Source organism: Trichosurus vulpecula, chromosome 6 (assembly GCF_011100635.1).
Source record: "Trichosurus vulpecula isolate mTriVul1 chromosome 6, mTriVul1.pri, whole genome shotgun sequence".
Lineage (NCBI taxonomy): Eukaryota > Metazoa > Chordata > Mammalia > Diprotodontia > Phalangeridae > Trichosurus > Trichosurus vulpecula.
The window spans coordinates 217,214,193-217,228,395 of record NC_050578.1 but is presented as its reverse complement, the minus strand read 5'-3'; the positions used below and the strand labels follow the sequence as shown (position 1 = coordinate 217,228,395).

At 39.0% G+C, this 14,203-nt stretch overlaps 1 protein-coding gene across 2 annotated transcripts in view; it reads right to left on the bottom strand.

Annotated features, from left to right (window-relative positions):
* The window catches only part of GAK (cyclin G associated kinase), a 131,359-nt gene that overhangs the window by 15,112 nt on the left and 102,044 nt on the right, over positions 1–14,203 (bottom strand). For both annotated transcript variants that reach the window (XM_036765549.1, XM_036765548.1), the window contains 3 exons: positions 13,163–13,336; positions 8,463–8,603; positions 7,985–8,104 (listed from right to left, as the gene is read on the bottom strand). In XM_036765549.1, the coding sequence (XP_036621444.1) occupies positions 7,985–8,104; positions 8,463–8,603; positions 13,163–13,336 (435 nt within the window). The remainder of the gene's footprint in view (positions 1–7,984; positions 8,105–8,462; positions 8,604–13,162; positions 13,337–14,203) is intronic.

The following is a 14,203-nucleotide window of genomic DNA, read 5'->3' as shown; positions in this document are numbered from 1 at the left end:
GCACAGAAATGACTAGCTATAATGTTGGGTTTGAAGTTTAGATAAGTAAATTCCTCTTTAGAAAATGGATGTTTAAGGCCAGGATTAGAAAAATGCATTAATGTCAGAATGAGAAAGAGGCAAAGTCCTCCCTTGAAAAGTTTGCTCCATGAAACTTACAGGTCCCTAAAAGTACTCTGAAAACAGCTGCACAAAACTCCTGAAGCTTGGGACAGTTTGCCCTCCACACTGGAAGCAAAGCCTTCCTTTAACAAACAGTTAAAATTCCAGTAAAAGGCTGGGAAAATGAACATATGGAAACTCAGACTATACAAAGTTATTATGGTGACAAGAATGATCAAAATACATACTCAATTCAGAAGACAGCAAAGTCAAAGCTCCTACATCCAAAGCCTCCAAGAAAAATATAAACTGGTCTCAGGCCATGGAAGAGCTCAAAAGGGATTTTGAAAATCAAGTAAGAGAGTTAGATAAAAAACTGGGAAGAGAAATGAGAGTGATGCAAGAAAATCATGAGAAAAGAAGTCAACAGCTTGGTGAAGGAGACACAAAAAAAATACTGAAGAAAATAACACCTTAAAAAACAAAGTAGGCCAAATGCCAAAAGAGGTCCAAAAAGCCAATGAGGAGAAGAATGCCTCAAAAACTCAGAACTGGCCAAATGGAAAAGGAGGTCCAAAAGCTCACTAAAGAAAACAATTGCTTAAAAACTAGAATGGAGCAAATGGAAGCTAATGACTTTATGAGAAACCAAGGAACAATAAAACAAAGCCAAAAGAATGAAAAAATGGAAAGACAATGTGACAATGTGAGAAAGCAAAAGGGAGAGGTAGAGTGGGGTAAATTATCTCACATAAAAGAGGCAAGAAAAAGTTTTTACAATGGAGAAGAGGGGGAGTGAGTGAACCTTACTCTCATCAGAACTTGCTCAAAGAGGGAATAATAAATACAGGCAATGGGGCATAGAAATCTATCTTACCCTACAGGAAAGTGGGGGAGGGAGGTGGAGGTGATAGAAAGGAGGGCAGATTGGGGGAAGGGGTAGTCAGAAGCAAAACACTTTTGAGGAGGGACAGGGTGAAAGGAGAGAGAGAATAGAACAAATGGGGGTAGGGGGAATAGGAGGGAGGGAAATATAGTTAGCAATAGTAACTGTGAAAAAAGTTTTGAAGCAAGTTTCTCTGATAAAAGCCTCATTTCTCTAACATATAGAGAACTGTGTCAAATTTATAAAAATGAGAGCCATTCTCAAGTGATAAGTGATCAAAAGATATAATCAATTTTCAGATGAAGTAATTAAAGCTATCTATAGCCATATGAAAAAAATATTCTAATTCACTATTATTTGGAGAAATGCAGATTAAAACAATTCTGAGGTACTACTTCATATCTGTTAGATTGGCTAACAGGACAGAAAAGGTAAATGACAAATGTTGGAGAGGATGTGGAAAAAACGAGATATTAATGTACTGTTGGCAGAGTTGTGAACCAATTCAGCCATTCCATAGAGCAATTTGGAACTATGCCCAAAGAGCTATAAAACCATGCATAAATACCCTTTGATATAGCAATACCACTACTAGGTCTGTATCCTAAGAGATAAAAGAAGAAAAGGAAAAGGACCTATATGTACAAAAATATTTATAGCAGCTCTTCTCTGCGGGTAAAGCACTAGAAATTGAAGAGATGCCCATCAATTGGGGAATGGCTGAACAAGTTGTGATATGTAAATATGATGGCATACTACTGTACTTCAAGAAATGATAAACAAGATGCTCTAAGAAAAACCTGCAAAGATTTGCATGGATTAATGCAAAGTGAAATGTACTGGGTACAAAGTAACAGCAATACTGTAAGATGATCAGCTGTGAATGACTTAGCTGTTCTCAGAACCATGATCCATGACAATTCTGAAGGACTTATGATGAAAAATGCTATCTATCCCAGAGAAAGAACTGATGGTGTCTGAATACGGATTGAAACATACTTACTTTTTACTTTTATTTTTCTTGAGATTTTTTGTCTATGTTTTCTTTCACAACATGACTATTATGGATATGTTTCTCATGACTACACATGTATAACCTATGTGGAATTGCTTGCCTTCTCAATGGTGGGGAAGCAGTAAGGGGAGGAGAAGGGAGAGAATTTGGAACTCAAAGTTTTAAAAACAAATGTTAAAAATTGTTGTTTACATATAACTGGGGAAAAATTAAATACTAAATAAAATTTTTAAAAAGCTTGCTCTATAATGACATTACAACAGAATTCCCCCTTCTGGACCAACTGGGCCAACAAGGTCGGTGGTGGCCTCTCTTTTCTCCTTTGTAAAATAGGAATGATACTACTACCTCCCAGGATCACTATGGAAAAAATGCTCAGTAATTCTTCAAGCACTAAAGAAATGTACCGTACTTCCCCAAGTATAAGATGTACCCTTTTTTGAAAAATTGGGGGTCTAAAAACTGGGTGTGTCTTATACAGTGGTTGAAGATTATTTTACTTGCATTTTCCGCTTTTTCACACTTGTTTTTGCACTTGTAGATTTTTTCACTTGCATTTCCTGTTTTTTCATGCTTGTTGTCTTTGCACTCATCATTTCACATTTGTTACTGGTATATTAGGTTATGTTTTGCCATGTTCTGCCCAGAAATGGCTCAGGAAAGATTTTTGTACAGTTCTGAATTCAAGTTAAAAGTGATCCAGTTTGCAAAAGTGAATGGAAATCATGCTGCTGAACGTTTTTAAGTCTGGTCCTCCTCCAACTGAGAAAACAATCCGAGACTGGCTAAGGGAAGAAGCAACCCTACTGAAAACGCCATGGCAGAAGAAGGCCATGAGAGGCAAAAGTCAGCAAAATGGCCTGATTCAGAGAGGGAATTGAAGATATGGATTGAAGAGCAAAGGGCAATTGGAATTCCTGTGTCCACAAAGATGATTCAGCCTAAGGCAAGAAGAATTGTTGATGAAAAAGAAGTTACTGATTTCAAAGGAGGACACAATTGGTGCTTCAGGTTCATGAAATGGAATGGACTAAGCATATGTACCAGACTTGCCCAAAAGATGTCTGAAAGTTATGAGCAGATGAATAAAACTTGAGTTCAATAACTTTTATGTAATACTTTTTTTTTTCAAATTTTGGGCCCCAAAACTAAGGTGTGTCTTATACATGGGAGCGTCTTATACATGGGGAAATACGGTAAGTTATTATAGCACAATGGCTAGCACTCTCTTGTTGCAGAGGCAATGCCCATTGCCAGATACTATAAAGTTTTAAGATAGTAAATGTGCTATATGTAACAGAAGATTACAAATATCTGTGTACTTCATTTCTATTTAAATGTCTTTTTGCCTTGGTTTCCTCATCTGTAAAATGGACTATATGATCTCTGGGATCCTTTCCAGTTCTAAATCCATGAAACTACGCTGAATAAATTGACAATAACTGCACAGGAGAAAAAGGCATTATTAAGGGGTTGTGACTGTACCAGTGCTAAGACGAATCACATCCCAACAATGAGAGTGAAAGTTTATCCAGGTAAATATGTCCATCAGAACCTCAGCCCTTTCCATCCAAGCAGCACCAACACTGACTAGGATGTTCTGGATTACAGCTGAGCTAATTCAGTGACCTTTGTAGCACATGTTTTGACAGTTAAAGTATGAGACCACCTTCCGTATCCCTGCATGTAACCAACCAGTTAGCTGCCTGCATGGCAAGAAACTACAGGGTCCAGTAGGGAGCTCCTAGAAGGACTATATAAGAAGCACACTGCTCAAAATTACAGAAGGCTGGGTGAGCCTGACTTCTGGAAGGAGCTGGAAAACTGAAACTGCTACCTGTGGGGCCAAAGTTTCCCACAATTTTACTTCACTAAGGCACCTAACCATTAGAGCAGGTAGCACAGGGTTGTCAAATAGCAATAACATACAAAGGGAGGTCAGAGAAAAATATCTTCATAAAAAAAACACTCAAAGACAAGAGGTATGAGAGCTGACTTCTACCTTCCTTATTCACCCCATCTGCTCCTGTCTTCTAGGCCCCTCACCCTTCCTGCTGCTCTCCTTTCATATTCAATGATATTTGTTCCTCTCTCACCCCATATATTCTCCTGTCCTATTCCCATACAGTAAAAAAAAAAACAAACAGTCCTTCTCACAATTCTCACTCAACCATTCCAACACAGCTACATTCAAATATAGCAACAAGTCTCAGTCCAACATTCCAGCCCCTTGAGATCTTTTTAGATGCCAAATGCCATCCAATGTACTAGCTATCTCTCCCAGCAGAAATTTAACAAGTATGCCATCTATGCCTTCATCCAAGTCACTGATAAAAATGTTGAACAGAACAGGGCCACATAGAACCTTGGCTATTTAGTCCACGAGAGACATGTCTTCAAACTAACACTGATACATTAATCCTCAAATTTTGGGTCCAGCCGATCAATCAGTCCTCGACCCACCTCAGTGCTACCACACGTTGCCTGTGTCCATCTTGTCCACAAAGATCTCATGAGAGACTAGTCAGGTGACAAGGTAAAACCAATATTCACTTAAAAATTTCCTGATCTAGTGCCTAGCAACCATGCCAAAAAACAAACTGAAGTTAATCTGGCACAATTTGTTCTAAACGAACCTAAACTGTCTCCATGGATATGACCAACACTCTATGTCAACTTCTACGCACTGGTCCTAATTTTGCCTCCCAGGGCCAAATAGGACAAGTTTAATCCCTCTTCCACGGTACAGCCATCATGTTCTCATTTCTCTCACTCTGGGTTTCTCATAGCACACCACAATTTGTTAGTCTTCTCTTTTTTCCCTAAGTAACTACAATGAAAGCTAAAATGACAATAAGAAGTATGGAACAGTAATGAAGTTAAGAGGAAAGAGAGATCACATCAAACTGCGGGGACTTTCCAAAAGTAAACAATAAAATTCTAGTTACTAAATCCAACAGTCTTTTCTCCAGGTTCATCCTCCTTGATCTTTCTGCATCAGACTGAGTCCCAATTGGGAAATTCAAGGAGGAAAAAAAATCACACAAAACCATTTTTCCAGCCTAGGTAGGCATAGGGAAACGTATGTGGACTGGAGATGCGGTCTAGCCAAGAACAGTCACATGGGGTATTCCAGAGCTGGGAAAGACTGCCAGAAGCCAAGAGTCCCAAATCCAGCACAGAGGAACTCAAACTTGTGAAGAGTGCAGAATAACTGCTGCTCACTACCCAGTACTTTGTCAAAGATCCAGGGTAGACTGAGAAAGGGACCTGGGGCTGGGTAATGTTCCAGAGTGAAAAATGGTCAAAGGCCCCTGGCTGGGTACTGAGTAAAGAACAAGTTCAGAAGCAAGAAGTGGCTGCCTACAGTAGAATCTCAGTTCTAGCTTCCAGACTTGCCTGAAGCTCCCAGAGGAATAATCAGGTCAGGAATAACAGATTCAACAAGAGCCTACAGTTCTGTTCCTCTGAATCAGTGAAGCTTCCCAGCTGGCTGAAAGGGGCTCAATCCAGTAGCATCTACTGTTGCTCAGACTCAAACCCAGGTAAGGAACTTGTAGAGCTCGGATCAGGGGAACAGTAATCAGACTTTGCCACAGACCAGATGATTGTGGAGCACTAAAAGATTTCGAGTCTCCAGCCCAAGCTGTTCCTGAAAACTTGGAATAATGTAATACTCAATAATCAAGAAAAAAAAAAAAGCAGCCACCAGACATTCTTCCAGAAGTGTGCAGCACCTAACCTTAGTATCAAATACAAAGTCAGGAAGAAGGTTGGAAGAATGAGCCACAAAAAAAATAAATAAATCCCACCATAAAAACTTCTTATGGTGACAGGGATGCTCAAGACAGAAACCCAGAAGAAGAGAATGACTCCAAAACATCTACAAGCAAAACGGCAAAGAAAAACAGCTTGGGCATAAGCTCATGTCTGGAATTCCTGGAAGAGACAAAGGAATTAAAAAAAAAAGTTTAACTTTTTTTTTTTAGAAATGAAATGGGAGCACTACAGGAAAGAAATTAGAAAAGAATGAGAGCTATGAAAGGAAATATTGAAGAGGAAATTAACAGCTTGTTATAAGAGGTTAAAAAACCATACCCAAGCAACAAACACCATGAAATACATAATGAAATAGTCAATAAATATTTCAGTCAGTCAATAAACATTTATTAAATGGCTAACATGTGTAACACTGTCCTAAGTGCTACAAGAGATACAAAAAGAGGCAAAAGGCAATCCCTATCAAAGAATTCACAATCTAGTGGGGGAGATAATAAGCAAACAAATATGTACAAATAAGCTATATACAGGATAAATAGAAAATAACAGAGGGAAAGCACTAGAATACTTAGGAATTAGAAAAGGCTTCCTGGAAAAGACGGGATTTTAGATCGGGCCTGAAAGAAGCCAGGGAAGCCAGTAAGGGCTGATCTTACCCCACAGGAAAGTAGGGGGAAGGGGATGAGAAAGGGGGGATGATAGAAGGGAGGGCAGATCGGGGGAGGAGGTAATCAAAAGCAAACACTCTTGAAAAGGGACAGGGTCAAGGGAGAAAACTGAATGAAGGGAGACAGGATAGGATGTAGGGAAGTATAGTTAGTCTTTCACAACATGATTATTGTGGAAGTGTTTTGCATAATGATACATGTGTGATGTTGAATTGCTTGCCTTCTTAGGGAGAGTGGGTGGGGAGGGAAGAGGGGAGAGAATTTGGAACTCAAAGTTCTAAAAGCGGATGCTCAAAAAAAAATTGTTTTTGCATGCAACTGGGAAATAAGATATACAGGCAATGGGGCACAGAAATCTATCCTGCCCTACAAGAAAGTAAGGGGAAAGGGGATGGAGGGGAGTGGGGTGACAGAAGGGAGGGCTGACTGGAGAATGGGGCAATCAGAACATATGCCATATTGGACTGGGGGGGAGGGCAGAGATGGGGAGAAAATTTGTAATTCAAAATCTTGTGGAAATCAATGTTGAAAACTAAAAATATTATATAAAAAAATAAAAGGGGAAAAACTGTTTTTACATGTAATTGGGGGAGATATTAGGAGGTGGGGGGGGGGAACACCTGAGCTTAGGGAAAAAACAAATTCTCATTGGGGAAATGGAGAGAGCAATATACCCAAGCCACAGATTGACTGCACTGATGGAGTAAGGAGGAAAAAATGTGAGATTAAGGAAATAAAGTGCTTAGCTGAGGTCTGTGACCATAAGTAGGGAGAAACCACTGGGGGCAACATAAAAATCACCATTATTCTCATAGCAAGGGCTTGAGACAAGCTAAACTGAGAACTACACCAGAGATGAGCAACAGCTAGGGGTTGGGGAGAGGGGATGGGACAGATGCCAGCAAGAGTAGTTTTCATGTAGTAATGCTAAGGCTATTTTTTTATTAAAAGTTTAAACTCCCCCCGTTTTTGTTACAAGGGAAGAACTGGTTATACCACAGTCAAATCTTTTGGAGGAATTTGTTTCCTAAACTGTTATAGTGAGGGAAAGGAATTTATACTAATTCAGAATGTGGCTCAATTTTACCGGATTGCTATTTTTGTCCCAATTAAAATGCTTAATGTTTCAATACTAAAAAAAATAAAGAGAGAGAGAAGCTCCTTTTTGCAGAATCAGTGAATAATTGTGAAAATGTCCAGGTACTGCCCCAACTCACCAGCTAAGTTTTGCAAGTTCCCTTTTACCTCACCCAAAGAACCAGTGTATCAATCCCCATACATGCGGCTTCTGGAGGAGGCTCTAAGAAGCAATGATAATAACTACATGCTTGGATGCCTGGATTTATTAGCCCATTAACAGCTAGAATAGAAAGGTTTATAACACAATAGTAATGAAAACACCTGGATTCACAGATACTTAAGCTACATTTGTAAGCTTTTACGGTCTACTATTTTGAAAAAGAAATCATGCCCATAAACACTAATATTTTAAATACAAACTCCTGCTTTATTGGTATAAATTTCACTCATTACCTTGAATACTTGAACTGAGGTCAGCAAGGTCAGCAAAAGGATCAAAGTTCTGAGATTTAGCTTGACTGGCAGATGAGCCAGAGGTAACACTTGACTGGCTTCCTGAAGAAAACGTTGTGCCTGTGGCATGGAGGAAATAGTTAACATTCAATAAAAAAGTCAATAAACATTTATTGAGCATTGTCTACTAGGAAGGAAGAAAACAAGCATTTATTAAGTGCCTACTACATGTCAGGGACTATACTAAGGTCTAGAGATACAAAGAAATGCCCACACACACACACAGTTTCTGCTCTCAAAGGAGCTCCCAGTCTAATGGAAGAGACAATAAGCAAACCACTGTATGTGACTACTCAAGTGTCACAACTGTCAACTTCAGTTTCTGAATGTAATCATGCAGTTATCCTCAAATAAATGTTGCAATAAAAGAATAACTTTCCCTTTCTTCAGTAATAAAACATCTGTTAATATCCTATACCTTCACATGCAGATTTGGCAGGCTGTGGTAATGGAATATTGCCAATACCGGAGGAATCAGCCCAGGAATCCCATCCTCCCAAGAGATCAGGGTGGCTGGCAGAAGTAGTCATCTTGGTAGGCTGCTCTGCTGGCAAATTCCCTGGGAAGAAAGTTCCAATGACACAGAGAATTATTGTCTAAAACAAGCATGACATATGGGACCACACATCTCTCTGGGCATGGTCACATGTAGGTGAAAAATTATTATATGTGACTTGCATTTCTTCTGTTGGTATTTTTTCTAAACATTACTTCTACAGGAAAACTTTAACAGAGGGCAAACTACTCTCTGAGGACACTAATTCAAATCAACTTCCATTCCAACATCCAATTCAGGCACCAAAGAGCTTTAAATAAGTTTATCTCAATGTTCTGACATTTCAGCAGAGAGTAACCATCACTTGTTAGTCCTTTCCTTTCAATGTCTCCGGACTGAGAAGTCTTCTTAAGGGTCCTGCTACTAGTCAAGTGTGACAGGCAGCTCTTCAGTTCTACTCTACAGTTTCCGTGTCTTAGTTATACTCCCACAATAGCTTCTGTCAACTAAGCACCTTGTGTTTAAATTAAACAAGCTGATTCCCTTGTCAGGGGTCATATCTAGAAGAATCTATCTCTGGTCTTGGGGAGAGCAAGTGCCTGGCAGCACTTTCTGGAACCTTCCTCTGCTGACAGCAAAATTCCATTTTAACCCATTATCTCATTAAATAGAAGATAAATAATGTGAGCAGAACAACATCATCAAAAAAACCCTTTTTCTTTAGGCTTTAAGATTGACAAAGCGCTTTTCTTACAACAGCCATGAGAGGAAGGTATTATTATTGTCTCCTTTCTAAAGAAAAAGATAGTAAGGCAGAAGTAAAATGATCTGCCCAAGTTCAAGCATCTAGTAAGAGTATGAAAACTGGGCCACACCTAGGCCTCCTGCATATGTCCAGTCCTGTTTCCACTGTACCACAACACACCTGAGCATGTTAACTCTAGGTCACCGTTCACTCTTACCTTTCAACCAAAGGCACCTAACCTAACAGTCATCCTCTCCTCAAACACAGCACTGTAGGGCAGGCCCAAGAGCTGAGGGTTCAAGGATAGAGGTGGGTGCTAGGAGATGTTCCAGTAGTGACAAAGCAGCAGAGCTCTAAAGATGCAGAAACTTAAGTCCTTTGTCTCTTGTGCACTGATGATCATATCCTATTTTGCATCATAGTTATTTTTGCATATTTCCTCTCTTCTAGTAGACTTTATGTTCTACAAAGGCGGGAGCCATCTTTATATCTCTAGGACCAAGCATAGTGCACTGCACATAGTAGATGATAAAAGTTTGTAACTGGATTGTGAGGACAAGGAGAGGCGATGTAGCCACTGAGCTTTCAGGGCATCTGACAAACCAAAAATAAAGTGATGGTCAAGAAGCCAAATATTTACAGTATGATCCTAATTAACATCTGTTAGAACCAAGATTGTGAAGGCTTTAAATGCTAAACAGAACAGTTTGCATTTGATACTAGAGGTAACAAGAAGCTACTGGAGTTTGAGCAAGGGAGTGATAGTCAAACCTAAGCTTGAGGAATATCACTACGGAAGCTATGTGGAGGATGGACTAGAAAAGGGAGAGACTTCAGGCATGGAGACTAGTCAGGAGCCAACTCCAATAGTATAGGCAGGAAGTGATCACAGTGTGAACTAGGGAGATGGTCCTGTGAGGAGAAGGGCAGGATGCTAGAGATCTTGAGGAGATAAGAGACAATGAGAATGCGAAATTATCTGGCTAAGCAAAGTAAGAATGAGGAGTTGAGGAATATGTTAAGGTTACAAACCTACATAACTATAAGGTGGTGTCTTCAACAGAAATAAAAGGAAATTAAAAAGGATGGTTTTGAGTGGGGGGAAAGATGATGAGTTCTGCTTTAGACATGTTCAGTTTGAGATGCCCATGGGATATAAAGTTTGAAATGTCTAACAGATAGGTGGTGATGCTGGGACTGGAGCTCATTGAGATGGACTACAGATGAATATATAGATTGGAGAGTCATCTGTGTAAAAAATGACAAGGTCACCAAATGCAGAGAAATAAGAGGGCCCTGTACAAAGCCCTGGAGATATCGCCACAGGGGACAAGATGTGTATGATGATCCAGCAGAACGGATAGGCAGCAGTCAAGGAGTTAGGAGAACCAAGAGAGAGCAGTTATGAAAACCAAAAGAGGAGAGAGTATCCACAAGGGTAACAGTGTCAAGTAGTACAGAGCAGAGAAGAATGATGAATATTCATAAAAGGCCTTATGATACGGCAATTAGATCACTGTGCATTTTGAACACAGAAATTTCATTTGAGTGAAGAAGTCGGAAGCTAGAATACTTCAGGGAAAGGACAAAATCCAAGAGGTTTTGCAGAAAAAAAAAAAAAAGATGAATGAGAATACCTGTTTCTTTTTTTTTTTGCTACTGAGGTCCCTTAATGAGCATCAATGGGAAGAATTTACAGAGATAAGTTTTAGCTCAAAATGAGGAAGAACTTTCTAAAAAGAGGCAAATGATAATAACAGAAAGAATAACAGAATTGGAGTCAAGAGACCTAGGTTTGGTTCCTATCTCTGACATTTATTAGCCATGTAACTATGGGCAAGAATAATATAAACCTGTTTCTTTATGCTACTATGTGGAGGGCCTATTCCACAGGCTTGTTGTAAGAATCAAATAAAAATGCATGTAAAGTGCTATTCTAATCTTAAAATATCATATAAATGCCAGCTGTTTTGAATAATCATCATAAAAGATCAATCAAAAAATGGAATGGGGCCATGTTTGAAAATTGTGAGTTTCTCATCAATACAGAAATTCAGACAGACTGATCATCTGTCAGGAATACTGTAGAAGAGATTCATGCTTCAAGTAAAAAGACAAGATGACTTCTATGTTTCTCCAAACGAGGGCATACTATGCTGCCTTGGAGAGGAGAAAGGAAAGAAGGATTAGGGAAAGAAACACCACTCTCCTGCATCAGGGTAAAATGCAGCATAACTGTAAGATTTAGAAGGAACCTTTGACACAAATGAGGTGATGAGAGGACGCTGGGGGGCCCTCTGCTCCCTTCCTACCCTAAATTCTCCAATAATCTTCCTGTAATAAGAAGTTACTATAAACTGTTGTGAACAATCAAAAAATCTCTTTAGACCTCTCTATGCTTTTTATCAGATGCTAGCCTGTGAAATGTTTTAGATCCAGCTCAGATGCAATTTAAGACAATCTTTTAGGCCCACACCACTATGCTAGAAAGGGTTATCTACAAAGAACACTTCAAAACGATGTCATCAGAACATCAGAGAACTCAGCACAGGTTCCCAAAATGGGGGATACCACCCCGGGGAGGAGGGTTTTAGAACAATTGGCGGGGGGGGGGGGATAGTAGCTTCAGGTGCAACTGGGGGGCATTGAATAAAAATAAGGGGGCAGTGGAACATAAGGAAAGAACAAAAGAAAATTTTGAAAAACCGTTAGCATATGTTTCATCTGTTGTGTAACACAGCTAAAAGCCGTAGCGACTACGTGATTTTCCAAATAAACATACAAAATGCAAGTTGTAAACTGGTCAGTGATCAAGTCTGCCGACAGATCTTAACAAGCAAGTGTTGGCAGACAAGCCTGTCCTGCGCTGTCAAGAAGTCCAGCATGCATCGGCAGGAATATGTGTGTGCAATGACTTGTTTACCACATAATACTATAGGGTAATACGACGCAATGTTGCATCATCAAAGTTTCAATGCAGGAAAAAGTCCACAAATTTACAATAAATTATTAAATTTAACATGCATCATTTTTTTAAAAAATTCATATTTTTTGAAATAATGCAAATAAAAAAACCATTAGAGAAAGTAGATTTCCAGGGGGGGGTGGGGCGGGGCACTGAATAATTTTTTTTTAAAGGGGGAAGTAGGCCAACTAAGTTTGGGAACCTCTGACTTACAGTGTTTGGGTAACATGCCCACTAAATTAGATTAGGTAACAGGAAGGCAATTAAGTTTGAGGATGCTACTGCTGTACCACGAGAACCCTGAAAGAACCTTTGCCTCAACAGAGAATTATGCCTCTAATACTTGGTTTGTGGGACTATAAACATAGAGAAAACCACTAATGTGTTTCTTTTCATTTATATCTTTCCCAACCATGAAAGCATCCTAGGGCCCCAAACCCAAATGTGCACCAGCTTCTATCCATAGCCCAGTGTGCTCTAGTTGGAACAAAGATGAATGGTGAGGAGAGACACAAACAGCTAGAAACTCATCTACTAGAATACCATAATATGGCATGATTTTCCTTAAGATGGAAACCACAAACCAAAAAATGATATGGAACATACCAAGGTATAAGGCAATTCCATTTATATTCAATAAATTATTTTCAGATAATGAGTTTGGGGAAAAAACCCACAAAAGGATACCATTTTATCATCCCCAGAAAACTAATATTATAAAATGAGTAGAGATTGGTACATATTAAAATTTTATGAATTATGTTAGTTTTCCTACACCAGAGACTTCATTATAATAAATAGCATACGGTAAGAAAATTAATCAAAATATCAGATATAAATCTTTTGATCAGCCCACAGCCTCTCACCACAGCAAAATCAAAATTTACAAAACAATAGCCAAGGCTCACTCACCTAAATGTAAGAAGTCAGAGCTGGAAGAAGGAGGAGGTGCGCTGTGTGTAGAAGGAAACATACTAGATGAGGCTGGTGCAGAACTGGGATTAAGAAAATCTTCAAAGAGATCAGGATTGGAATGACTCTGAGTTTCTGAACTGGATGACATCGTGAATGGATCAAATGGATCAGCTAAGAAAAATGGCAGCCAAAATAACATGAGCTGTTAGAATTTACTAACAGGAGAATTTTTTTACTTTAACCACATTAATTAAAGGTAAGATGAAGTCCTACAAGAAATATTTTTAAGTAAATGTTTTATCACTATGACAGCATTACTGTCCTTCTTCCCAGAGGATTAATAAAGGCAAAAAAAGAAATTATGTCAACTGATAAGAACCAAAAAAAGCAATTATACCAATAAACAAAATAAAACTTTGACACCTAATCAATCCAAGCACATGGTTCTTTCCCCATGGAAGCTACTCCCTTCACATTAATTCTCTGGCCACATCATCCCTCTATCGTAGGGGCCACCTGAAGACTAATCCCGATTCAAGAGAAGCCTCAGAAATAGGCACAGATGTAGCACTTTGGTGCAGAAAAATCTGTATGCTAAAATTAATGACATTAAGAACACTGGTATGGTATTGGAAAGAAGCAGCTAGGAAGTTATATACAGCATTTAATTGTAAAGTAAGCTACTACACCTAAGGATGTAGTCAGTTTATTTTGTAATTGCTGGGGATATTAGAATCACATATTTGACAGGAGCTAAAGAACAGCTAACTCTACAGCCACTTGTTCACAGGTTATTCAGAACTCTTTCAATTTATTCAGTCAGGTCCAAGTAATAACAGTGGGTAAAATTAAATATTAGATGATCGGACACCTGAAGAATCTCAAAAGGCTGTCTTCTATAAATTTAAATGTCTAAATTATCAGGAATGCCTTTTCATTAAATTCTAGTACTGTGTAAAATAAGAGGGTGAATCCTGGCATCCCTAAAACTGACACTACAATGGTTTCTTGACATCTCCCACTTTCCAATTTGAATTA